A 27,413-nucleotide genomic window follows, 5' to 3' on the forward strand; every position below is an offset into this window, starting at 1 on the left:
TTCCCCTGTTTTCTGTGAATTAAGATTGGGCAAGATACTGTTATTTTCATTAATATTACTACAACAAGAAGCCAGTAGGTGATCCTATCATTTAAAAAAGCCCTACAATAATTTTTGTTAAAACTATTTCATATTAGTATGAAGTTAGCATAATATTACTATAGCAAACTAACATGAAAATTAATTCTATTAAGTTAAAACTCAATATGATTATAACTTCTCAACATGTTTCAATAATAACATTTTGAAAAGAGTTTTTAAAATCTGCCACATAGCTACAGACTCATAAGGAAATAATAAACCAAGTACATAATTATAAATATAAAAGGACATCACTTTTAAAGACAAAAACAAAAGGTATTAGTATGAAAAAGTCACAGAATCTTTAGTATGAAATTGACTTCAAACCAAATTCGCAAGCTATTTTCCTTGATTACGATTTCCAGTAACTCTCTAAAATGAGGAAATAATAGAGCACACAGCTTTCATGAAAACAAAACAAAACAAAAACCTTAAAATTGTGAAGTGTTCCATTATATGAAATTACCAACCCATCAAAATAAAAGAAGCCATTTATACACTATTCAGCTAAGAAATCCCACTATAGGAGGAGGATGGGAAAAGACTAAGTGAATGGAGTTCTGAATGAAAAAGTCTGCAGACTATTCTGATGATTTATGGAGCCCCAGAAGGAGGAAAGAGGGTGGGATCTTCTGAATATACTGGCAACTCAAAGGCCAAGAAAACACTGGGGCAGTCAAGTAGAGTACACATAGCTCAATTAGCTAATCAAAAATCCTAGAGCACACAAGAAAACTAGACAACACTAATTTTGTCTGCAAGAGAAGCATTGAGCTGTTTCACACACCTAACAGAGGAAACTCAAACTACACAAAAAATTATGGAAGACTTCCCCTAGTCCCCAACTGGCTTCTCAGATTTCCTTTCCATTCACTTAAGTGGATATATCACTGGAGAATTCTGATGGTACAAAATGAGAAGCACTATCCATAAACAAGCTACCCAGAAGAAGGGTGATTCCCAACAGAATGAACATCTAAAATAACGTCACAGACATGCACTGACTAAAGCTTGACTGATACTGTGGGGCGAGAGGCTTCAGACAGTTGAACTGAGAAAGCAGAAACTAGGTAGGGACTAGCATTCTCTCACACTGGTGTATTTTTAAAGGGTGGGGGAAACCTAATCCAGTCTAGAAAGGGTTCTAAAAATTTAGAATGATACAATTAGGTGGGTTTGACTTCAGTTCTATAAAAACCTGAAAAATAAGCCCTCAAACAAGAAAGGTTAAAATCAGTCAAAGAATATTTTCCTTCCATGTTCCTGTGTGCCCATCGTGTCTGATGCAAGGACTAGAACAGTATATTCCAATATATTTTATTATAACCCCATAAACAGCCTCTTCAGAAAGAATCCTCATTACAACTGGCCCATTAAAGAATATCACTTTTTTCAAAACATTCCTATGTTTAGAGCTGCAAAGGAGGTTAAAATAACTGAGAACAAATTTCTCAAGTTACTGATGAGGAAATCAGTTCAGGGAAATTAAAGGCCTTGCTCAAGGTCACCGGGCTAGCAAAAGGCGCAGACTGTGTTAGAACCCAAGATCTCTGGCTCTCAGGAACTGCTTTTTCCATTGCATCATTCAAGATAATGCAAAGCTATTTTCCAGGAATTTTGATAAAAAAATAAAAATAAAAGGCATTCCCTTTTGGATCCCAAGTGCCTTCCTATAAGCAATATTGGAAATAGTATTTATTTAGGAAGCATCAAGATAAATGATCACAACATATGGAATTTTTATGGATTTTTTTTTAATGTAAAAAGCTACCTAAACAATGGCCAAAACTAATAAGATTGTTAGATAACTAAAGTATCTGGAACGAGAGAGAAAACACTCCCTTTCTTTCTTTCTTTCCCTCTCTCTCTCTCTCTCTCTCTCTTTCTCTCACACACACACACACACACACACACACACAAACACACACACACCCCTGTTCCAAAGTCATATTGGGTCACTCACAAGGGGGCAGTCCTTCTTAGGTACATTTTCACCTTGCTGTTTCAATTGGCACCTCAGCAAAAACACTGCCTTTGGGGCTTATGACTCAGGAAAAGGGATGCTGGCTGATGAGAAATGTTTGAGAGGGAGGGAGGGGGAAGGGGGAAATACTTCCCTAGCCTGTCTCTATCTTATTTTCTTTATTTAGGACAGGTAAATCTGAACATATTTTGCATCTTATAAAACAATACACTTACAAAATTTTGTTCTGAGAGGGTGCAAAACATATCTAGCAAGCTTTCAGGATCAGTTCACCCATTTGCCCTGCTGGGTACCACAGACCAAAAAGTAATCTGTTTAAAAACAGGCAGCATTTCCTTCAAACCTTGGTAAGGAACCGCCTACTGAGCCCTTTCAATGAATCTCAAGATTCTCATGATCAAGCTGGAATCTAGGTTTTTATTTCGCTCCCAGTACACTCACAGCCTAGGAGGATGGGGTTTTCTTGGTCTGGTGTATCTCAGGTGCCTTGCAACTGCAGGTGCTCAATAAAGGGTCTATGAAAGCTGGGGTGCTTTCAGGCCAAAGGAATTCTTCTCTGAAAATTCCCCAAACTGTACCAGCCACCGAGCTCCTATTTCCTTCCAGCTCCATTTAGTAAAAAAGATATAACTTTGAGCCTCCAGAGCCAACCCCAGATTCCTCAACCACGTGCTGTAGCGCACTCCTGCTTGCAGATTTCAAGGCAGGAAGATAAAGGAACGGGTGTTGTAGTAAACCATAGTAAAGAGAGGAGGGAAACAAAATGGGGCATGTCACATGGTCACGGCCTGAATTTTTCTCAATTAAAAATAAGAGGAAGTGTGTGTTTCCGGCCTCTGTCAGCAGGCTGCTTGGACTTTTTCATTCTTAGGATTCTGCTCTAGATGAACAAATAAGGCTGAGCGCATAACATCCTCTGTGGTGGTGGTGGTGGGGGGAAGTTGGGAGGGGGTTGGGTGAATATTTGGCTGAGCACTGCCAGCGCTAGAGGAAGGGATGGAGGGAGAGGGGTGACAGGGCTCAGGGAGGACTCGTCCCTGGCTGTCACAGACCAAAGCCCCCGCTGGCCCCTCCGCTCTGCCCCTCGCACAGGCCACGCCCCCTCCCGCCCACAGCTCAACCATCTCTCGCGCGGATTGGCTACGGTGGAGGCCAATCAGCACCCGGCCACCCCGCCCGCCCAGGGCCAGCCGCTGCTCTGGCACGGGAGGGGCGGGGGTGAGCCTGCCACCGCCTACCAAGCTGCCTAGGAAGGGGCCCTGCAGCCCCCAGACCCAGAGACAGGCAGAGGCGGAAGGCTGGAGGGTCGCCTCGCCGCATCTTCCCCCACCCTGGCAAAACTGGAGGCCAAATGCCAAATAAAAAAGGGAGGAATGCAGGAAGCAGAGGTGACCCAAGAAAAAGGAAAGTGCCAGTACTGAGAGGGTTTGCTCTGCCTCTGAAGGCCACACAGCAAAGAGAAGAGGGGAGAGAGAGGAGACCTGAGGAGGTAGTCATGGAGGTCCGGAATCCTTGAAGTCAGGGAAAGGAAAAATAGTGAAAGGAAGAGAAATGGCGAAATTCATTTTTTTTAAGGGGGAAGGAGCTTAAAAGGATGAGGAAAAGCAAAAACTGAACCTCAGAGGTCTGGCCCAGGTCTTGAGAAAGCCTGCTTTATCTGGCCAGTTGCAGTTTTAAAACCAAAAGACAAATCTGAGGTAAATTCTGTTTGAAAGTTGCAGAGCTGATGCTATCCTAAGGCTGAGAAGTCCTGTTTGCCCTCCTTGAGATCTCAATTTACCCCCTGCAGAGAGCAGGCCACTGGTACTGTACAGGAAATTCTGAAAAGGAGAAAAACAAGGGCAATGTCAGCAATAAGAAATAAGAGGTGGGAAACAAAGGAAATGGGAGGGGAGTAGTGCTGGAAACCACCTAGAAGGTCAGAATTAAGTTGGGGGTAGAGACAGATGACAGAGAAGCAAGAAAAGGTTGTTGGATACAAGTCCTGAGCACCTGAGCTAAAGGCTACACAGAAGTTCTCCTTTAATGGACACTGAGAAATAGGAGACAAACTGAGATGTTTACAAGAGGTTGCCAGGAGAAAGTGCCCGCCCTCATCTCAACCCCATTCTCTTCATCATGCTGCACTTTTACCTGAAAAATGGGAAAAAGGCAAATAGAGCAATTGCGGAGGAAGTTAGAAAAACAGTTTTCTCAAACTAACATGGGCATTCTGATCAGAAGCTGTTTGCCTTTGATAGGTCTGCTCGGTTCAGATGACAATTAACTATCAATAACATCTTTAAACTCAACAGGGCAAAGGCGAGCAAACAGGATGGAGGATGTGGATGTAGCTGGTAGTATTTGGTGCCCCACTTAAAAAACACGTTTGTATCTTAAAAACATAGACTGTAGAATTTTTCTGGCATGGTGCAATTAAAGCAGGGTCCACAGTTTAGCCCCTACATTCAGTGCAAACCAAAACAAAATATATGATTATTCTAGAATATTATATTTTCCCTAAGAAAGTCAAAAATAGAAGACTGGGAGGTTGTTTTGTTATTTATTTTTGGTTTTGTTTTTTAGTGTATCTGCCACATAAAGAGGATTTTATTTTAAAAAGCTTTTTAAAAATGAAAATTCTATATGGTTTGTTTGTTCAGGACAAACATTATTTATTCTACTCTATAAAAGAAACCTGTACAAATTAAGAAAATGGGTGAGAAAAACACTGTTCCTTAGTCTTTTCTTTCATCTGCTTTAAAATCAAAATTTAGGTTCTGGGTAAGTTCTCATTATATAAATGAGGCACTTTACAATAGGAATGGTTAAAGTGTTATAGGGATTCTGGTACCCAAAAACATCATTTGAAATAATCAAAATTTTTACACTGGCAACTAAATCTCTCTTTAGTGAATGATGAAAAAAGTGCTGAAATAAGTACTGATCAAATAAATGCTTTTCATAATATAACACCTAAATTCTTAGTTTGAACATTCAAATACCTGTATCTTCTATAAAACAGAGAATGATATGGGTTAGGTGTTGGGACACAGAATGAAGAAGGGGACCACATAATTCACAAATACTAGTGATAGGAACCCCAAAGCACAAATTAACTTTTGTGAACAGATACCTATTAAGAAGAATAAATGCTTTTAAAAGCTCATTCTGTAAGCATTTATAAAATTCACAAGATAATCATTTTGTCATTATAAAGTGTTTCCAAATGCTGAAACTTCTGCTTTGCCAACTCATCACATTATTTGCAAACTATACTCCTCTCTTCTACCCACAATTATGACCACCAGAAAATAGATTCACAGAATGAAGGGCAGGCTAATTTCCTATTACGAATGTTTTTCATTTTCAATACAGCTTTAGCCACAGAAGACTTAAAGCCAACTTTCAACATTTCTGAGGCGTCTACTCTTGAACTGAAAAAACAAATATTCTAAGAGCAAAGAGTACGCAGTTTAGCCCTTACATTCAGTGCAAACCAAAATAAAATAACTTCCTTTTCCCAGACCTAATGTATCTTCATTTCACCATAAAAATGTTAAGTAATTTTACAGAGGATGTACAGTAGCCCCCAAGTGATAAATGTGAAGGTTCCGCGCAAGAAGAGACAACTGCTAGGCAGACATGCAGGGATGAACTTCCATAACTCTTAACTCGTAATGGGTCCCAGGCGCATGCAGTTTATTGCATATCCTGTATAAAAGCGGTCATGCCTGTGAGATGGGTGGTTGTGTGAAAAATATTTCACGACTCCTGGTACAGGAACAAAAAGAAAATGTCACCCATAATCACCTTCTCAAGAGATCATAGGCAGATAAGTACTTCTCTCTGAATATGTATGACTAAAGTGCTTTTACTCCCGAGTCTTTTTAGGACAACATGAATAAAAATTGATGCTTCCTGTTGCTGTTTATGTTGCGTTGGTATTGTGAAATCACAGAACAAAAGTGCACACAGCAACTCAGTAAGATCACCCTTCAGAGCTCTAAGAACTATCTTTAGTGAAGAGCTGAGCTTCTGTGTGAACAAGTATTTTTGTAGAATTGTCCCAATGAGGGCTGACCTTAATAAACGGTCAAAAGAAAGCTTCAATAGAAAGATAAAGTTTCTCATATATGAACTTCACAAACCTCAGAACTGGTATTATAGCATATGAGTTTTTAAAATACTACAGTATGTTATTTCACTTGGGAATTCTCAAATGAAAAAGCCCTCCTGTGGCTGCTCACACAGTTGATTATCTGCCAACAGTCATTGTGAGGTGAGCATCCATATGTCCTGACCCACCCACCAACTCTCAGTTAAGAGCATTCTCCCTATGGGAGTAGCGGGAAGGAGCACAAGGAGCAGAGGCAAAGAACAGAAATCTAGCACAAGATTAAAAGCAGTTTTGTCTTCTGAATCTGACACCATGAAACGCACCTGCTGTGACGTCCAGTTGAGCTACTGGCGGTCCTCTGGCTGCTTCTGGAAACTGATGCTGGCATAGGTGCTTAAATCCTCGCTGGAGCGGCTGGTGGAGCTGCTCTCACTACTGCCCAGGGGCTGATGAGGGGGTGGAGGTGGGGGAGGCTGTGGTTGAGGGGGGCGCTCCTGAGGGCGCTGTTTGAAGTCCTTGACCAAATCCAGGTCTATGTAGTTAAGACCATTCTCCAAACCCCCAGCAGCTCCACACCCTTGGGCCACCTCCTTGGGGGCTCCGCCGAGCTCCCCAGGTCTCAGCCAGACATTCTCAAAGGAAGCAGAGCTGTGGCGTTTGACATCCTCACTGCTGTTGCTGCCACCACCGCCACTGGCCCCTACTGCAGCCCCTCCTCCAAAGGGCACCGTGTTGGCCCCCCGGGAAGCAGTAGGTGTTGAGGAGAAGGTCTCTGAGCTATGCCTCCTCCGGCACCCTTGTGGATCTGCACGGATCACTTTGGCACTCTGGTTGCGGTTGGGACTGAGGTTTACCCGGGTGAAGGCGCTAATGCCCCCAGGTCCCTGTGGGCCCCCCAAAAGGGAAGAGTGGGCAGGAAGCTCAGTTGCTCCTTGAGGTGCAGCAGGGGAAGAAGAGGCTGTGGAGGCTGAAGGAGGAGCAGCCGCTGAGGCCCTGGGCAGTTTCACCTCCTCTGCAGCAATGCCTGTCCGCATGTCAGCGTAGCTGACAGGGGCAACTGGTGAGGTGTCCACGTAGCTCTGACGGGGACAACCCATCTGCATGGTCATGTAGTCACCCCGGCTGCTGGGCACTGCCCGGGTAGGCCTGCAAATGCTAGTAGTCCCTGGAGGTGCAGGGCCCACTCTGCCCATCTCCCCCCCACTGCTCTCCTGCCAGGTTGCCCTCCGGCCTGGCCCCAAGTCCATGTTCATGTACTCCTCAGTGCCAGTCTCGTCCTCTCTGGGAGCTGGCTGGAGCTGGGATGGACACCGAACAGAAGGTGAGCTGCGGGAAGTCATAGGGCCAGATAAGTAGCCAGGCTGGTCATTCCCAAATTCAATATTCACATATTCCCCTGGGCTTTTGGGCTCCGGAGGGTGCAGTAGGGGCTGCTGCTGTTGCTGTTCTCGAGCCCGAGGCAAGGTGCTGGCCTTGGGATCCCCCAAAGATAGCCTTGTGGGCCGAGCCAGGCGGCTGTTGGTCTGAGCAGCTGTGTCCACTTTTCGAGGCAAATGGGGCTGCAAGACATGATGGTGGGGATGTGGGAGGCCAGGCTCTGGCCTAGCCCCACAGTAACCCCCACCCAGGCTGTCGCTGCTGGTGGAGGAAGAAGAATCTTCTGCAGTTGCAGTGTAGAGAAGGCGACCAGAGCTAGAGGAGAGGCGGAGATGCTGGTGCCGGGCACCCTCCTCTGGCTCCCCAGGGCGCTGGGTGTGCTTAAAAGACCTTGGCAATGAATAGTAGGAAAGGACTGGCTTGTGCTGGGGATCCTCAGGGCCATAGTAGCAGTCAGAGGGGCTGCTGGTGTTGGAGTCCCCCACTGGTGACATGTTCATGTAGTCACCTGTACAAGGCAAGAGCTTGCCACCCCCACTCTCCACAGGGGGCTTGGGGTGAGACAGGGCATGAGAGTGGTGCCCACTGACCCCATTTGTCCATAGCTTCCCATAGCTATTGCCAGAAGGGGCGGCACTGATGCTGCTGCTGCTGCTGGACCCACCTCCAATGTCAGGGGAGCAGCTGCCACTGGGGGACATCATCATGTAGCCATTGGGGTCCACTCTCTGGGGATGACGTCTGATGGGGTTGATGATCTGCTGCGGGGCAGACACGCTCTTGGGGCTCATGGGCATATAATCCCCACTGCCCTTCCGGCTATTGGGCACTGGGGCCACTCCTGGGGACATGGGCATGTATCCATCATCAGTGTGGAGGGTGGAACTATCTGGGCGATGGTGGCTGCTGCGGTGCTCCAAGGCATGCATCTCTAGACCCTCCTCAGGGTAGGAATGGGTGGGCACGAAGGCAGAGTGCCTGTAGCCAGGCAGTCGGCCTCCACTGCCACCTCCTGGTGGATAGGCAGGCATCATCTCTGTATACTCCTCAATGGAAGCCACTGAGGACTGGGATGGGGTCTTCTGGTGGGAAATGGTAGGGGATGTCCCTGCAGAGTGGGTTCTCTTCCGGAACCTATTATCCAGATCAGCAGCACTGGCAGTTTCATCCCCAGTCAACAACGCTGGGCTGGTGCCCAAGCCAGCTCCTGGGATGTACCGGTGGCCATTACCACCTCGGGACAAAATGTAATGACCATTGGGAGCTGTTAGAGTGGAGGCCCCCTTTCCACCCATGCATATATAATTGCTCAGCTCCTCCTCGCCTCGGGCTGGTGGGGTGTGGCCCAAGGAATCTGGAGTGACACTGCGGAAGGAACTTCGGAAGTCGCAGGGGCTAGAGCCATACTCATCTGAAGAGATGAAACCGCCATCACTGGGGGAACCAGACACGGAAGCACTAGACCGCCTTGGAAACAGACAGTCCGAAGTGGAACCATGGCCACTGGTGCTGCTGGACGATAGACTAACTGGGCTGGTTGCCGAAGGCGAGCAGCGAGAAGAAGGCATGGGGATGGAGCGACTGTGATTGAGAGGCGGGTGCAGCCGGGAGCTGCCCCGATGCCGGTGGGCGTGGGTTCTGTTGGTGCTGGGACTCACAGGGCTGCCATCCACAGAGGCTGGGCGGGACATGGTGCCTTCACCATCGCTGGAGGCGCGCACACGGAAGGATCCTGGCTTCCCACCTACCATACTGGCAGGGGAGGTGGCAGTGATGCTCTCAGTGCGTGATCTGCGGGTCAACCCCACCTGGCTGGGCGGGGGGTTGTTGAGATGGTGCCTGCGCAAGGGGACACTGATGGGGTTGGAGCAGTTGGATGAGGACTGGCTCTTGCTTCGAGGGCGAAACTCATCACTCATGGCCCGCATGGCCTCCAAGATAGTCTCATGCATGTTCTGGGCCACCACGGAGTCATCTACCTGCATCCAGAATTCCCCAGGCCCTGTCACAGCAGAACGGCCCACCTCAATGAAAAAGAAGTTTTCAGAGTGGCCGCAGCGTCTGATGTTCATTAGCTGTAGCACCACAGCCGCTGCCTCTGAGTTCAGCTTCACAAAGCTAATGGTCTTGCTGGTCAGGCAGAGGCGGTAGATGCCAATCAAGTTCTTTGTCTGACCCAGGCCCTTGGGCTTCAAGATCACCTGCCAGACCTCCTTAAACGCAGGTCCTGGGGGCCCATCTCCATAGCTCAAGTCCTCTCCAGCCTCGCCGAGGCCCAAGCTGCCACTGCAGCTACCACTGCCTCCAGCTCCAGTGGCTGAGGCCCCTTCGTGGTGGTGGCTTTTGGCACGGTTGTGCAGCTGCAGGAGAGCCTGGTACCAGCTGTCTTGCTCAGCCTCACTGTCCGCAGCAATGGCAAAGTGCTCGTCCCGGGTATAGAGAGCCACCAGGTGCTTGTTCTTGGAGTCAGCACGTTTGTTGATGTTGAAGCAGCTCTCGAGGGGGATCGAGCGTTTGGGGGCGCTCGACTTGTGCCTCCACTTCTTCTCGTTCTCGTAGTACTCCAAGCGCGCAGGGCCCCCGGCCTCGCTGGCCGCCCGCAGCACGAAGAAGCGCTTGTGCATGCTCTTGGGCTTGCGCAGGTAGCCCACCTTGCGCACGTCCGAGAAACCTTCGGTATCTGGAGGACTCGCCATGCTGCCGCCACCGCCACAGCCGCTGAGCAAAAGGAGGCGCCGAAAAACAACTAGTTGGGGGGCGGAGGCTCCTCACCGCGGCCCCGCACATGCAAACAAGGCTGAAGGCTGAAGAAACACCGACTCCTAAATCCACGCCGTCCCCTGCAGTGGGAAGGGGTAGCAAAGAAGGACGCAGTGGCTGCGCCAAGGAAGAGAGCCGACTGGAGTTTATGGGCGTTTTATGCCCAGAGGGGAGGCAGTGCGTCCGGGGTGAATGCGGCCACGATCTTCCTGAAAGCCAAGTGTCCCCTCAACCACTGCAGCCAGGAAGGAGCTAAGATGAATCTCTAGCCGCCTCAGCTTAAGTCCCGCGCTGGAAGGCAGCGGCGGCCAGCGGGTCCCTATGGTGCCCCTGCAGGCGCGCACGCCTTCCCTCCTGAGTTCCTCTCTGGAAGTAGCGATTCACCAGGCAAATTAAATATCCTTGGGCAGGGGGAGGCGGGCTGCCAAGTCCCAACGTTGCACGGGGTTCTCCCTCCTCCTCCTTCGCCTCCTCCTTTGCCTCCTCCCACCCCCCCAACCGTCCCCGCCGCCACCAGCCGCCCAAATACCAGCTCAATCGCAGAGACCGCGGCGCTGCGGCTGTTGCTGCTGCTGCCGCCGCCGCCCGCGGACGCGTCCTCCACAGCCCTCATTCGAGCCCATCTCGGCGGGCGGGGAAAGTGGCTTTTCCACGCGAAACGCTACTGGGCAGACGCGGGAGCCGGAGACGGTCCAGAGGGACAAGCTCATCCCTGCCCCTCGCTCCAGTCGGCCAGGGAGGAGGGGAGGGGACTAGGGAGGGAGGAAGAGGGGGAGGTTTGGGAAGGATTCGGGGAAGACGCCTGTTCCCCGGGAGGCACTGCCGCTGCAGTTACTTCTCCCTCCCTCCTCCTCCTCCTCCTCCTCGGAGAGTTGCCGAGAGCCCCAACCAAAACAAGCGGCGGCGTCTGGCTCTGCGCGCCGGCCCCCTCCGACCGCGCCGCCGTCTCACTCGGAGGAGAAAAACACGTGACGGAGTCTCCGCGCTCGGCAGCCGGGCAGCCGCCGGGAGGCTCCCGCCCGGGTCTCTACACATTCCGGGCCGAGCCCGCCTCGCGCCCGCCCCTCTCCGCCCCCCCCGGCCGTGCCGCAGCGGCGCCGCGCCGGGCCTCTGCGCTGCGCTCGGGCAGCGCCCCTCCGCGGCCGTCCGCTGGGGCGCAGCACCTAGCTGCCCTCGCACCACCTAGGGCGCCCCCGGCCCGCAGGAATCCCCTCGGCCGGCGCTCGCGGGGGTGTTTGGGTGGCTACCCGAAAACACGAGGGGAGTCTGGGAAAACGGGAGGGGGCGAGCTCGGGAAGACGCAGGAGTGAGGGTGGGGGGTGACGGGGGGGGGGCACTGCGGCTGCGGAGCCCGGCGTGGGAGGGCCGGAGAGGAGGGGGGCCAGGGAGCTGGGCTAGATCTTACCTAACAGGTAAGAGGGACCCCTCGGGTAGAGGTTTCTAGTCAAGGTTTTTCCTCCCCGGAAATAAAAAGGTGTATTTCGGCTTCAGGGGAATAGGCCGTGGTAAGCAGATCTAGCTTTTTGTAAGGTTATCTAAGGGACTTCAGGGCTAGCCTTCCACCTTGGAGTCCCCAGATTTGCTGCCTCCAGGTACCTTGTAGGAAGAGGAATGCCCAAGGGCAGTGATTGGAGGGTTAAGGTCACTCCAGAGAACAGGAATTTCCCGGCAAGCGCCTCACGTCTGGCACTGTGGCTTTAGCTGCTGTTCAATTAGGGAGAACATGTAAATATCACAATTTCTCCCTCTTCCCCTGCCGTTCTAGAAAACAGGGAGTCACACGTAGGGATTAGGGCAAATGAGATACCCCTCATCATAATCCCAAGTCAATTTTATTTTAAAAGGATGCTAGGGACCTACGAGGGTTCATAAGGCCAAAACCCTACTGTGCAAATATTGGTTGAAATGTTTGTTTCACACACAGCTTCCACACCCATTAAACCACCCTATAAATTTTTAACCTTGACCATAAGGATAAGCGGGAGAAAACAAGGATAGTGCCAGCTCAACTGTACAGGAAAATGAGTACTTCATGAGTTAGAACAGGTCAGCAGCCTGCGTCTAGTTGCAGAGCCTCTTGCATGGTTACCTTGCGGTATTTGTCTCACCACAAGCAAAAGCTCCCCAAAGTTTTTGGTTTGGGGGGTTATTTTTTTAAGGTGACCTATAAACAAGCAGATTGTCTCTGCTTTCCCAGCTGGTATTAAAGACCTACAGAGATGACGCGTGTCGCTGGGTTTAATGGTATTTTGTTTTCCAACTCCAGTCCTGGCTTGTTTGGGGTTTCCGCCCCCTTTCTGCTCCAGGAACCCACCTCAGCCTCTTGCTTAAGCACTGCAGGATGCTCGCGGGGAAACGCAGCAGTCCACTAGCTGGGCATGCTCAATGGCCAGGACTGTCTGGGTCTCCGGGGAGGGTGCCTTGGCCTAATGCGGGGTGAGAGGCGGGGCGAATTTCCCGTGGAAGCCTGCTGATTGGCGAAGCTGCCTGTCTTTCAAACCCTGTACTGCAGCGGTGGTGGGGAGGACCGTGAGGGTACCAAGGTAGGTTGCAAAGCGTAGTTTAAAAAAAAAAAAAAAAAAGAAGAAGAAGAAGAAGAAGAAGAACAAGGACCCTAGGCGCCATTCATCGGCTTGCAATACGTGAGCTGGGGGTTCCAGCATCTATAGAGGGGCTTCTCCCCACCGTAGCCGAGAAGTCTCTCATTTCTCCACTCACCTTCGTGTTCCTTGCCACCATGCAGCTTCTTCTAAAGCTGGTTAAAGTATGATTGGAGTACACATGTTGAATTGAAAGCCCTCCCTTCTTTGACAGCTTGGTGATGTGGGCACACGTGCCCACTACAGAAAGGCTATAAATAGCAGATAATTTGGAAATGGTAACCAGGCGGCAATAACAGGGATTGAAATTCTGGGTTTAAGGAAGTGCTTTATGCGGGGAGGGCAGAAGAGGAGTCTGCGAAATACAGAAGCCTGAAGTAGTGCAGAAGTGTAACTGTGTAGGAGGTTTTTACCCTAGGCAAGAAAAAAGAGTCTAGGTAAGGCCAAAGGACTTTTCACAGGTTTGATGTTTAGCGCTGGAGGGGGCACGAGTTTCACATTTTGTAGGAAAACAACTCAAATTCATAGACATTTATTTTCTGAATAACCTCTGCCCTACTACCGCCCTACCCCAAGTCTAAATAAAGGGGATGTACTTCTATGGGAGGAAGGGAGACCTTGAAAGCCTATTTAATTTACAAATATTACAGTTAATCTTAACAGGATGGTTAAGATTGTGATCATATAATACTATTATAAAAGTTTTAAAAAATATGTCTCTCAATGGTAAGGGATTTCTGTTTTAAAAACATAATTTATGGGCTGGGATTGTGGCTCCGCGTAGAGCGCTTACCTAGCACGTATGAAGCGCTGGGTTCGATCCTCGCACCACATAAAAATAAATAAAATAAAGGTGTCCAAATGCAACTAATTAAAAAAATAATAATTCATGTGGCTAAAATATCTCAAAGAAATCATGAAATAAACCAAATTGCTGTGACAATTTCTCTTCAGACCAATGAACTTCATATGGAAAACAATCACTGAAAATAGGGTTTTTGCCATTTTTTCAATTTGCTAATGTTTTACTACCAATGTTAAAGGTGAATAATATTTATTAAATTATAGTATAGTAAGTTCAATTGTTCTCTACATTATTATTATTATTATTATTATTATTATTATTACTGGGTTGAGAGAACTCTGAAAATCCAAGTTCATATTTGGTTCATATAATATACAGAACAGAAAGAGGTGCTTTAGTGGAATCTAAGTGAAGTAACGTTGAGTGGATACATGTATTATTCTGTCACCTTACACTAAATTTGTCTTGTGGTGTATTGTAATGAAATACACTGCATGAAAAATTTACTTCTAACTGAAAATTCACTGGAAAGGAAAAACAACCCATTACTAAAATACATTGCTCAATGCTGCCATCTATAGGACAGTGAGAGACGGCTTAGATAATAAATGGGTAAAGTGCATTTCAAAAGAGGGCTGACATAATGATTCATTGAAAACATTACCAGAGCCATTTTGATACCATAAATACAGTTAGGACTGAAGAAGTTAAAATTTTACATGTCATAGGTGCACTTTTGAGCAATGTCGACAATTAACTTTAAAATGTAAATGGTCTATGTATAACACTATCAGGATTCAAAATTATATATATATAAGCTTGAGTTGAGGTAAGGTGCCACTCATCACTTGAAAATTACAAAGCATTTTTATATCAAAACATGTTTTTAAAAGAAAAATGAGTCGCTGGAAAAGCTGCCTAAATATTGGTATCTCATTAATTTTGGCAATTTAGAACAATGCTTGAGGGAAAATCAAGACTTGGGTTTTTTTAACTGAAGTTCTATTTTTCAAAATATCTTAATAATAAGTATTTGAATGCATTCTCTACAAGGTAATATGAAATATATACAATGAAACAGTTTCTTACATCTTTGATGGGGTAATGATACAAAATAAAGATAATTGATGTCTAAAGATGTTTGTGTGTGTTAAATATCAACTAATGAGCAGATGGAGAGCATGTGTATGCAATAACTAAAGAAATGTTTATGGAGGAGCGGAACCTTAAGCTTGAACTCTAAAGGTGGCTATAACTCCGACAAGTGATGGTCAGATTTTTTTTTTTTTTTTTTTGCCCATTCGAGGTTTTTGAAGCACCTACTGTGTGTTAGACATCAGGAGAGGCTTCAAGGATTTAGGTATCTAAGACATGATCCTGCACACAGGAAGCTCACAGTTAAGTTGGAAGATGAATAAACACAGTGTGAATGAAATCACACAACAATCAATTCCTTTCTAACTTAAAAATCATCAGTCACAGACTGGAAGTCTAGAAGATGCCTCTTCCCTTAATAACTTTGTTTTCTCTTATAATTAAAATCCTTCATCCATTTAGATTGGAAAAAAAACTTTGTAAAGAAGAACTAAAAAATGAGCTGCAAAGTCACTTTGGCTTAAGAATCTGCAAGATCAGGATCCCTCAGACCTGAGGATCTTAATGCAGGTCCTGATTCAGACGTTGGAGGGCAGGCTGAACAGATGTGTTGTTTGCACACACAAGGTGAATCTTATTTCTGCACCACCCTTAGGTAGCAAAGTTCTAATAATGGATGATTAAATGTAAGGCATAATATGATACTGTGAAATGCAAGTAGGGCATCTACTTTTCAGTGTTATCAATACATTTGAAGGGGACAACAGCAGTAAAAATTCCATTTAACTGAGAGATCATTGCATTTGGAGCTTCTGTCTTTTCAATCACTGGTATCAAGAAAACTCAAAACTAATGCAGGATTTCAGAAATACAAGTTTCAAAGCATTTGTATTTTGATATAAATAAAGTATAGAATCGATGGATGGATGAGGTTGAAAGAAAAGGAGGAGGTAAAAATGCCATGCCACTGTTTAATTTTCTCATTTCAGAATTTTACTGATTGGCGATTTGGGGTTGGGGGGTAGGTATTGGTGATTCTAATAGACTTGCTTTTTTGTTTTTTTCCTTATTTGTTTTAATTTAATTCATCAGCTATTATTTTCTCATTTTCTTTTACAGTTTTTTTTTGTTTTTTTTTTTTTTGTTTTTTGTTTTTTTTGCTATGGACTGGGAGCATATTATTATCTTGGATAATGCCATTCACTTTTTTGGTCAGTTAATCAAGGGAAATAATCCTCAGCCATTTCTTATATTCAAAGAGCCAACATTTTATCTAGATATATATGCCAGAAGGGTTTACAGACTTTATAACACCTCTTGTTAATTCTGCCCAGTTCTTCATCTTAAATTTGTCTTTTTAATTGCAGTACATTCAGTCTAAAACTTGTTAACCAAGAAAGTCTTCAAAATAGTTCTTCAACTTCATTTGTTTATTTTTAATGAGAATTTCGAGGAATGATGAATATCCTAAACCTCTTCATTAGTCAGACTTTATAGCTCAAACTAGTTGGTTTTCTGTACTAACAACGCATTACTGTGTTACCCACAGCCCCTTATTTTTCTCCCACCCTGCCTCAATTGGAAAGTTAACAATTATATCTTTTTTTCTTTGTTTTTAAAAAGTAGTTCCTCAAATAGAGCTCATCACTCCAAGGGTTTTCATTTTTAAAAAATTAACTGATTAGAAGCTTAGGGATTTTAGTTTTGTGTGGTTTGGGAAGATAAGAGTTCATTTGAATTTGAGAAATTTGTAATTACATTGCTAACTGTGGTTTGGTGTCTGCATGTGGGCAGAAGAGTCACTCACCTCAGAATCACCTGGGGACTTGCTAAAATTGAAGCTTTCTGACTCCCATCATCCAAGTGATTATGAATGAGGATATTATGAAAATATAGATCTCTAGCAATTATTTCAAGTCTGTGAAAAGCTTTATATCCTATTGCAATGACTTTAAAAGTTTTGACCATGATCCAGAGTACAAATATACGTACAAACACAGTAAATATCAAAATCCCGCTCATATAGACAATTGAACACAACTTATCCTTCCCACCTGTAATGCACTATTTTCCTTTCTTGGCTTCAGACTCTTTCTCTTTTTATTTTAATTTTCCAAGACACACCAGATTAGTTTTCCAGCACACTAAGGTGTCATGACTTGTGGGTGGAAAATACTGCCTGTCTGTATGAGTATTTTGGAATTCAGAAGCAAAACAATGTAGTCCTTGGTTGGACCCATCCATAGAAACTCCTAAGGAGGAAATTATGATGTGTTCAATGCATCCTGACTTATTAAAATAATATTATTTTTGGTATCAATCAAAAATGATTTTTCCACTGCTTTTTTCCTTAAGCTAGTCTGTATCTACTAAGCATTCAAATCTGATGCACTTATGCTTTTTCATGCATTTTTACAATGGAAATCTGGAAACAATTGAAAGGCAAATTAAGAACAATCACCATTTTTTAAACAGACATTTGTTACGATTTCCCAGTATTATTTTCTTATAATATTGAACTAGTGTTATTTAATTTGCTATATATAAAGTATTTGAGGGAAGTAATGAAGGAGACATTATAAATGCACTTAAAATACATTCATATGAATTTATATTTTGTTTTTTCATCAGTTTGGATTGAGTTGAAAGGAAAAAGGGACTGTCCTCTTTTATCAAGAAGATAACCTTAGCAAGTCACAGGGACACACATCTATAATCCCAACAACTTAGAAGGCTGAGGCAGAAGAATCATTTCAGGTCAGCCTCAGCAACTCAGTGAGGGCATAAGCAACTTAGAGCCTTTCTCAAAATAAAAAAAAACAAAAACAAACAAAAAAAAAGGCTAGTAAAATACCTCTGGGTTCAATCCCCAGTACAAAAAGAAAAAAAAATCAGAAAGACCCTGTCCCATGGGTAAAAAGAAGACAAACCTAAAAAAGAACATTAAATTATTAATTTTATTAATAACATTAGATTCATTAAAACTAGCTAAAATGTTACAATTTTGTATTTCTTAGTTTACCAAACAAATTTCTCTGATTCCTAGCAAGTTACATTTTTAAGTGCTAATTTCCATTCATTCAATAAATATTCTTATTGAGCCTTGACTGTGAGTCTCTGTTTCTGGTGCTTGCGATAAGAGCAGGAGACAGACTGGTCCCCATCCTTCAGGAAGACTACAATAAAAACTATACATTTTAAATCATGAAAATATCTAGCATATTAGAGAATGATAAATGCTGTGAAAGAAAAGAAAAATTAAATCAATGTAAGGGAGATTTATAAAAGAGCTGGTGCAGGTAAGCCTCATTCAAGAATGTAACACTGAGCAAAGACTTGAAGCAGGGCAGCTAACTAGCCAACTGGAAAACAGTGAAGAGTGTGCCAGGCAGAGAAGCAACTAGTGCAGGGACCCAGGATAGGAGCACACCTGGCACATTCAAGGAAGGTAAGTGCTGAGGGCCATTACCAAGTAGGAATGACGCATCGAAATTTCCTTGCCAGTGTACCCCATGTTAAATTTGCTGTGACCTTGCATGTGTGTTTGAGAAAGATGACCCTACTCAAGGACGAGGGTGGATCCAGGATTAGGGTGTATCCTGCAGTTTGAGGAAGTATAGTATCCCGGTCCTTGGGTTTAGGGCGTTCCCAGTTTAAGACCTTGGGTTTTAGGGAAGTTCGATGTTGAGGATTATTGCTGCAGGAAATAGGGCGTTCCTGCTACCTGAGCTCCGGTTGAGCTCTCGTGAGATTCAGAGAGCATTTTGGGAAAAAAGCCTCGTGTAGTAGGTGAATTGGGTGGCAGCAGAACTGGGATTGCCCCAGAACGTGTGTGGAGGCCGTTGTGAGTTCGGGAATAAAGAATTGCTGTTTGAATCTACAAAGCTGTGTGGTGGCTCGTGATTCTGTGCCCAGCCAAGACTGCGGCAGGTAAGGAGTTACATCAGTGTTGTAGAAGAGTGAGAGAGGAGAATAAGAACAAAGCAGCCTAGTGAGAGAACAGTAGAGGAAATAATAAGAGATGGTATGGACCATTTTAAGGACTTGGATTTTTAATCAGAAGGAAATGGGAAACTGCTAGGGAGCATTTAACAGAGAGGTAGCATAATCTGACATTTTAAAGATGAATTCTAGCAGTCCTATTGGGAATTGTTATGGTTTGGATGTGAGGCATCCCACAAAAGCTCATGTATGAGACAGTGCAAGAAAATTCAGAGGAGAAATGATTGGGTTGTAAGAGTCTTAACCCAATAAGTGAATTAGTCCTCTGATACAGATTAACTGAATGGTAACTGAAGTGGTGGGGTGTGGCTGGAGGAAAGGGTTCATTGGGGGTATGTCTTTGGGGTATATATATTTGTCTGAAGAGTAGAGTTTGTCTCTCTCTACTTCCTGACCACCATGCAAGCTGCTTCCTTCTGCCATGATGTTCTGCCTCACCTCAAGACCCAAGGAATGGAGCCAGCCATATATTGACTAAGATCTCTGAAATTGTGAGCCCTCACATAAACTGTTCTCCCCTAAAATTGTTCTGGTTATTATAGTCATACCAGCAAAAAAAAAAACAAAAAAAGCTACCTAAAACAGGAATGATCTACTGAAGAAGAGGGGCAGTGATAATAGCAGAAGCAGGTAGACCTGTCAAAAGACTATTACATAAATCTGGTCAAGAGATGGTGATAGTCATCAGAAGAAAGGATGAGAAGTGATCACATTCTGAATATATTTTGAAAGTGGCATCTGCAGGATTTAAAGATGATTTGGATGTGACATGGAAGAAGTAATGGATGACACCATGATTTTGTTCTCTATAGAACTGGAAAAATAAAGATTTTATCAACTGAGATAGTGTCTTGGTTTTCTATTATTGGGTTAGCAGACTACTCCAAAGTAAGTGTTGTAAAATATCAATCACATTATTCTGTTCTAGGTCTTTGTGGGTCAGGAATTCAGACAGAGCACTGTCTTGTTTCAGCTCCAGGATGTTTGGGGTCCTAGGTAAGATGGCTCATATGACTGGGGGTGACTCAAATGGCTGGAACCTGGAATTTTGGGGAAGTTTATTCACATGTTTCTAGTACCTGGCCTAAGATGACTGAAGTTTAGACCAACCAGAGTTCTTAAATCTAGTCTTTTCATGTGTTTTGGGCTTCACACAGCATGGGAGGTAGGTTCCAAAGGATGTGCCCGCAAAGAAAGCATCCCAAGAGGGAGCTTCCAAAGAGTGGGTGTTCCAAAAGGATCAAGCAGAGTCTTATCACCTTTTATGATCCCATCTCAGAAATCATCGGGTTTTACTTCTACTGTACATACTCTATTAGTCAAAGTAGGCACAAGCCCAGTCAGGAAGGAACATATACCATCATTAATTATGGGAGAAGTATCAAAGAATTTGTAGCCTCTTTTTTTTAAACTACCACAGTTTAGAAGACTGGGGATGAATAGGAATGGGTAGGGAAGAGAAGATGAAGAATTCTATTTGAAACATGCTGAGTTTCACATGTTTATTGAAGTTCCAAGTGGAGATATCAGGTGGAAATTTATTGACATTTGATACTGGAGTTGAAAAGATCAGTCTTTGATAAAAATCTAAATGTAGAGGTTGTCAGTATATGAGTGGGATTTAAAACACAAGATGCTGGATAAAATCATCAAGGAAGAGAAAGTAGGTAGAGAAAGGAGCAGAACAAAGGAGATTCCTTTTGTAGGAAAAGAGAAGACACCATAAGAGGAAAAAGAGAGTGAACTGGATCAATTGGTGCTGATGGTCACATCAAAGGAAGATTTGTAATTGGCACAGGCTTTAGGATTATTGTATTTGTGGATGTGTAAGACAGGTAAACACAGATCTCTGGTACCTACAACATGTCTAGGATATGACTGGATTCTTCAGTAAATCATAAGAGTTCAACACTCCTCAGATGTGAGCAGCAAATCTGTAGTGTTTATGTGAATAACTATGACTGCACATTTCATATTCCTTAATAAATTTAACTTGAAGTTGGGTATGGTAGCACACACATATAAGTAATCCCAGCAACTCAGGAGGTTGAGGCAGGATGATCACATGTTTTAGGCCAGCCCCAGCAAAATTTAGGTCCTCTCCCAAAATTAAAAATAAAAAGGGCTGGGGATGTAGCTCAAAGATAAAGTGCCCCTGGATTCAATCCTAAGTGCCAAAAATAAAATAATATTAACTTTAAGAATTGCCATGAGGCTAGAGATAACTGTAGTATTTGGGATATTATTTTAATTCTCATTATTCATTTTAGTCTTTTTGACTCTGAGATTAGAAGTCTGAACATTCTTGAAAATTTGGAAGAGTAGCAGAGGAGAAGTTCAGAGGAAAAATTACTGGTATAACACATTCTTATTTTTTAACTAAGCTTTTTTATGTTTTTGATAAGAGTTTATTTTTTAATTTATTTTTTTATTTGTTTCAATTAGTTATACAAGATAGCAGAATGCATTTTGATTCATTGTACACAAATGAAGCATGACTTTTCATTTCTCTAGTTGTATACGATGTAGAGTCACACCTCATGTGCAGTCAAACATGTACCTAGGATAATGGTCATTTCATTCCACCATCATTCCTACCCTTATGCCCCCTCCTCTTTCCTCCCAAATGTTTATTTCTAGAAGAATTTAGTGATCTTAAAATTCCTCAAATAACATAACAACTTTCCAATAACTTATCTTAAGTGGGGAAAGATGAAATAAAATCTTATGTAAAATACAATAATGCCCATCAATATAATAATATAAAGTAAAACTTACTGTATCATTGGTAGGATACACAATTTACTAAGACATAAAAGCAATAACTCTTGAAATCTTTACAGAAACATGGAATATGCTTAAATATACCCCTGTGGATTTTGAACCTTAAATTATTATTGTTTTAGTTTTCCACTTTTCCATCATAATTCAGAAGCAAAAATAAAGCAAATATACAATGTGTTATGTGTCAACTGGTGATGGCAAGTGACCCATTCTACCTTTCCCATGGCCATCTGCCCACTCCCCCAGGTGACCTTTCTTATACATGGGAATATTTGCTCAGGTGAACAATGCTTCCCACAAAGTTGTTTGTTCTTTCAGTTGCCCAAGGTTAATGGTAGTTTATTTGTTGATAACTGGGAGCACTTAAAAATTGCAAAAAAAAAAAAAAAATGTCTTTTCTCCTGCAACAGCCTCTTTACTTTCTCTATTCTCATCCCACTTTAAGTCACTTCTTATATTGAAGTCCAAGAGGATTGTTTGGAACCATGGAGGAAAGGGCCTTACCAAAATATTTTAGTCACCCAGGTGGGAGAAGTGGTGATCTTGGAATTGTTCCTCAACAGTGCTCATTTAAAGATCATTATTATAAATAATAACAGTAAATTTATGACTCTGAAATTTGGGGGGAATAATTCTTCTAAACATTTGGCTGGTGCTTTCTATATGTCTCATTGAATTTCATTTGGTGACAGAGAAGATACTGAAAGTAAGAAGAGCCATTAAGTATCTAGTGCAAAATGTCTTTTGATATGTCATGTTTACAACTTACCACCATTTATGTAATGTTTCACATTTTTGATAGCTATGGGATGCACCAGTCCACCATAGAAGAGAATTAAAATCATACAGAGAGCAGAATTTAGAATGGATGGTTAGAAGGAGTGTGTGCAGGCTTTCGTCCCAAGTGTATCCAGAGCTGCCCTGGAAACTGCAACTCACCTTTCAATTTTGTGAACCACCCAGAATCCTTTCAACAAGTATCTCCTCTCCCCCAAACATGTACCTTCTAATTTTCCTTAAGGTAGCTTCATCTGAATTTTGTTACTTACAACTGAGTATGTCCTAATAGTGCAGTTAGGTAAAATTCAGATAAACATGAAAAGAATTATCCTAGGATAAAGTATAAGATTATAGGCAAGGAAACAGAATGTGGTATGGGATTTTCTGAGAAAACGGGCTTAACATGTAGTGGTTTTTAAGGAATGTAGTTAAGTAACTTCTCTCACCACAATGGGGTAGGTGTATAAATTCTTTCATCCTCTTCAGAGGGCAGTTGAAGAGCTAAAAAAATTTCAAGTACATATACCATTTGGCCCAGAAATTCCACTTTGAGAAATTAATTCTATGGTAATTATCATATAAGAATACTTATCAGAATGTTATCTTGTTATAGAAAATGGCTGCAAACAACATACAAGTCCATCAATGTAGAACTTGCTAAATTATTTATGCTACATTCACTTATTGAAATAGCACATAGCCCTTAAAGGTAATTAGTGGGACCATATGTGTGAATATGGAGCAATCTACACAACAGAAAAGCAAGGTACACAATTGAGTCGTAAAATATTCTTACTTATATTTTTAAAAAAACCCACAAACATGTATGCTTTTGAATACTTTCAAAAACTCTGGAAGGGCAAAACAAAAATCTTTGTAATGGTTTTCCTGGAAAGGGGAGCTCCCTTTTTTTTTTCCTATTCTTTTATACTGCTTGTTTATACCACCTTCATATATTAATACTCAGGATAAGTTGCTATAATTAATATAATTAAATAGTAATATAAAAGTTAATACAATTAAAATATAAATTATATTAAATATGATTCAAGTATAGGGCAGTGTCTTAAACTACTAAAATTAAGTATTAAACCACTAAGATTAAAATATAAACAATGAAAACCTTAAAGCGATATACATAGATACCACTGCTTAGGAATTTCTGTGTGGGTACTGTCTTAAGCCCTCTACAGGTATGTTATGGTTTGGATGTGAGGTGTCTCCCCAAAACTTGCATGCGAGACAATACAAGAAGGTTTGGAGGAAAAATGATTGGGTTATAGCCTTAACCTAATCAGTGAATTCATCCGTGGTGGGATTTATTCAGTGGAAACTGGAGGTAGGTGGGTTGTGGTTGGAGAATGGTTCATTGGGAGTGTGGCTATAGGGTATATATTTTTGTGTCTGTAAAGTGGAGTCTCTGCTTTCTGATCATCATGTAAGCTGCTTCCCTTCACCACACTCTTCTGCCATGATGTTCAGCCTCATCTTACCCCGAGAAATGGAGTCTGCCCTCTATGGATTGACACCTATGAAACAGTGAGCCCCCAAATAAACTTTTCCTCCTCTAAAGTTGTTCTGGTCCAGTCTTTAAATCACAGCAGTGAAAAACTGACTAAAACGATTTATTATCTCATTCAGTTCTCACAGCAGCCCTAGATGGGTACATTCTCAAATTGCAGATGAGGTTGCTGGAGATAAGACAGCAAAGATTAATGAAGCTGAAAGAGCAGATGACATGATTCCAAACTCTGGCTCCAAAGTCCATGTATTTAACCATTCTCTCTTTTGCATCCTTGAGCCGGACTGACTTCACTGGAATAGTCCCAAGAAGGGATTTCTGTGGATAAAACTCAAATTTCCTTGCAGTTTATCAGCGGCAACCAATAAAGGATTATCTCTATAATGGCTAATAAAACAAGTCACTAAATGACTTTGCCTTCTGTACTAGTTGCTTAGATTTGATGGCCAGTTTTCTTTTTTTTTTTTTTTTTTTTTTTAAAGAGAGAGTGAGGGGGGAGAGAGAGAGAGAGAGAGAGAGAAAGAGAATTTTTTTTTTTTAACATTTATTTTTTAGTTCTCGGCGGACACAACATCTTTGTTGGTATGTGGTGCTGAGGATCGAACCCGGGCCGCACGCATGCCAGGCGAGCCCGCTACCGCTTGAGCCACATCCCCAGCCCATGGCCAGTTTTCTTAAACTGTTAAGATAAACACCACCCCATACCTTTCCTTAGAGAGAAATATGTAACAATGATATTCCTCTCAAGTAGTGCGAGCCATTCTGTCAAGTCAATGACACAGTTGAACTTTCACATTAGATACATCACTTTTGTTTTGGACAGAAGAGAGGAAATTGGAGGCTAAGTCTATTGACATGGAAATTTGGGGGCATCTACCAGCATTCACTTTTCCCATCTTTGCTATGAGACCCTGAAATCCTGTGAGCCAATTCAAAGAATGACAATCAGTTTAGAACTTAGATCTGGACTGCCTTGGTCCAATCAGCTCTGCCTCTTAACATCACTGTAAATGTAGACAACTTATTTAACCTCCTACATGTCTCAAGTATCAATAACATGGGAAATAATAGCATCTATTATATGTTTTAAATAGATAATATTTCTATTATTTGTGCTCAGTAAATATTAGTGATCTTCATCATCATTATTGTTTTTGAGCTCAACCATAGGTTCTGACTGGGATTAGTTACACATCTCCTCTACCTCTGCATCACCCCCACTCCACTGCAGAACCAAGCCTAGCAGACAGTGGTAAGGACTGTAAGCAAAACTAACCAACATGGTTTCAGCACCATTATGAAAACACAACAGGACTGAAGCAGACCTCAGCAAGCTTTCCTTTAATCCCCAGTGGACTCAACCAATTAAGCACTGGAAGAGCTCATTTTCTGGGTAGGAAAATGGTCCTCAGTTACAGAGAGACTCTGAGTTTTATAGCTTGCAATGAGGGTGAATTAATCATTAGAGACTGAGGCAAAATGCATAGGTTTGGGCAGTCAGGAAAGAAGTTGTAAAAAGCCAGGTACTTGTCGTCACTGTGAAAAGCTCATCTTCTTCCTCTGGAATCCACTGTTACCCAGAGCTTCACTATTTGCTTTTCTCCTTCCCGGACTCATGGGCAATGGGAAAGGGTAAAATTCCAGGGCCCAGCAATTCAGTATCTGCCTCTTCCCCTCAAGACCCATTGTGTTTGGGAAGGGATGAATGTTTGCTTTTGGTGGAGATGCTGGGGATGAACCCAGGAAGGAATGAAAGTTTGCTTTTCCCCCAAAACCCATTGTTACTGGGAAAGGATTTACTGGGAAAGGTTCAATGTTTGGCTAATTTCCCTGCCTCCTCTCAAGTTATACCATCTTTCTGTTTTTCCCAGGGGCTGTCTTGTAAAAATATTCTTTTCCATAGTCCTTCAAGGACCACAAAAGCTTGTCTGAATTTCATCCTTACAGAAGAGGCAGGCAAAAGCTGAAGGATTTGACTCTCTCCTTAATCTATGTTATTTTTCTTAAATATCACTGTTGATATTTTATGTTTATTTGTTTTTGATCTGTTGCCTGTTGTCTTTAGGTGAGCAATAAACAGGTGTTTAATAAAGGGAGTTGAAAACTAACTAGGAATGGGACTGTATGAACAATGGTGGGAAAGTCAAAAATATAAGCAGAGATTCCATGTGGACTAGAGTAAATGAACATGAGGTTGTGTCCATGGAAGAAATGAAACACACAGTTACCATCATGATGGCCATTATGAGAAATGACATGTACAGGTTCTTGGAGGGCAAGAGGAATGTCTTTATTAGAGAAGCCTTCAGAGCATCTAGAACCACAGTATAGAGCAGGCATTCACTACTCAACTGTAGGACTGAATTTTATCTAATCTTACAGGCCCACATAACTGCTTTTGAATATAGCTCAAGATACTGGGGCTTATTTTTCAATAATGAGGAGACTTTGGCATGATCAACATAGGTAGTTCTTGAAAATAGGATAAAATAGAAACTTTGGCTAGGAGTAGTTAGGAGTCTGTTTTAATAGTCAAATGAGATCATGAGGTCTCAGGGTATTGGTGGTAGAAATAAAGAGGAAGGAACAGGTGTAGAAAAAGAAATTCAGAGGAGGAGACAGTGGGTTGTAAAAACAGGTTGGATGTTAGGGACAACAATAAAAGTCAAAGCTGACTGGGATTTTAATCCTGAGTGATAGGTAAACAGGTGGGACACTTAAGCAATCCCTTTCCCCTCAGTCAGAGACTTTTTAATCACAGAAAAGCAGGAGACAATTCTCTGTGTGTTTTTGACAGTCTCATATCCCCCAGGTTCACAAGAGTGATGCAGGGGACTGAGATGGATGCAACACACAGAATGGACTGTAGTGCAGGCTCAGCAAGCAGCAGACAACACAGCAAGCAATGGATAAGCCACCCTTCACTTCTGTCACCACCTGGGAGGTGGTAGATGGTTCCTAGCAGTCATGCTGTGGGTTCCTTGACCTATAAGGTTGTCTATGTGACTGTTGTTGGAGGTGGGTCAGCCTTCAGTTTAGGCACATGTCAAGAATTTTCAGAGACTGCTTTGGACCCATAGTGGACACTTCTAAAACCTAATTATTTTTCCTTCCCATACCCCTATTCATGAGTTCTAATTGTTGGTAACTTTAAATATATTAGTTATTGTGTTAGTCAGCTTTTCATTACTGGGACTAAAATACCTGACAAGAAAAACATTGGGATAGGAAAAGTTTATTTGGGGCTCCCTTCCAGTGTTAGAGGTTCAGTCCATGGTCAGGCAACTCCATTGCTCTGGACCTGAGGTGAAAAAAAAAAAAAAAAACATCATGGCAGAAGAACATGGTGAAGGAAAGCTTCTCAGTTCATGGTAGCTGGCTAAGAGTCCAAGAACACAGAGACAAAGCATATAAGCCCCACGGCACACCCCAGTGATCTACCTCGTCCATCCACATCCCACCTGCCTACCAATTATCACTCAGTAATCCATTCAAATTATCAATCCATCAAACAGATTAATTTA

At 43.1% G+C, this 27,413-nt stretch overlaps 2 protein-coding genes across 4 annotated transcripts in view; one reads left to right on the top strand and one right to left on the bottom strand.

Moving 5' to 3' along the window:
- IRS1 (insulin receptor substrate 1) overlaps nt 1-11,293 on the bottom strand; it is a 59,923-nt gene extending 48,630 nt beyond the window's left edge. Inside the window, exons 1-2 of one of the 2 annotated variants that reach the window (XM_081260740.1) lie at nt 6,488-11,293; nt 1,954-3,885 (exon numbers count right to left, since the gene is read on the bottom strand). In XM_081260740.1, the coding sequence (XP_081116866.1) occupies nt 6,509-10,237 (3,729 nt within the window). In that variant the 5' untranslated portion in view covers nt 10,238-11,293 and the 3' untranslated portion in view covers nt 1,954-3,885; nt 6,488-6,508. Of the gene's footprint in view, nt 1-1,953; nt 3,886-6,487 lie in introns of those variants that run through there. The other variant, XM_081260739.1, reaches the window with a different exon arrangement.
- The window catches only part of RHBDD1 (rhomboid domain containing 1), a 177,471-nt gene continuing 157,405 nt past the window's right edge, over nt 7,348-27,413 (top strand). Inside the window, exon 1 of one of the 2 annotated variants that reach the window (XM_081260751.1) lies at nt 7,348-7,485. The gene's annotated coding sequence lies outside the window, so the exon portion shown is untranslated. Of the gene's footprint in view, nt 7,486-19,743; nt 19,800-27,413 lie in introns of those variants that run through there. The other variant, XM_081260753.1, reaches the window with a different exon arrangement.

Source organism: Spermophilus citellus (assembly GCF_964194105.1).
Source record: "Spermophilus citellus genome assembly, chromosome: 11".
Lineage (NCBI taxonomy): Eukaryota > Metazoa > Chordata > Mammalia > Rodentia > Sciuridae > Spermophilus > Spermophilus citellus.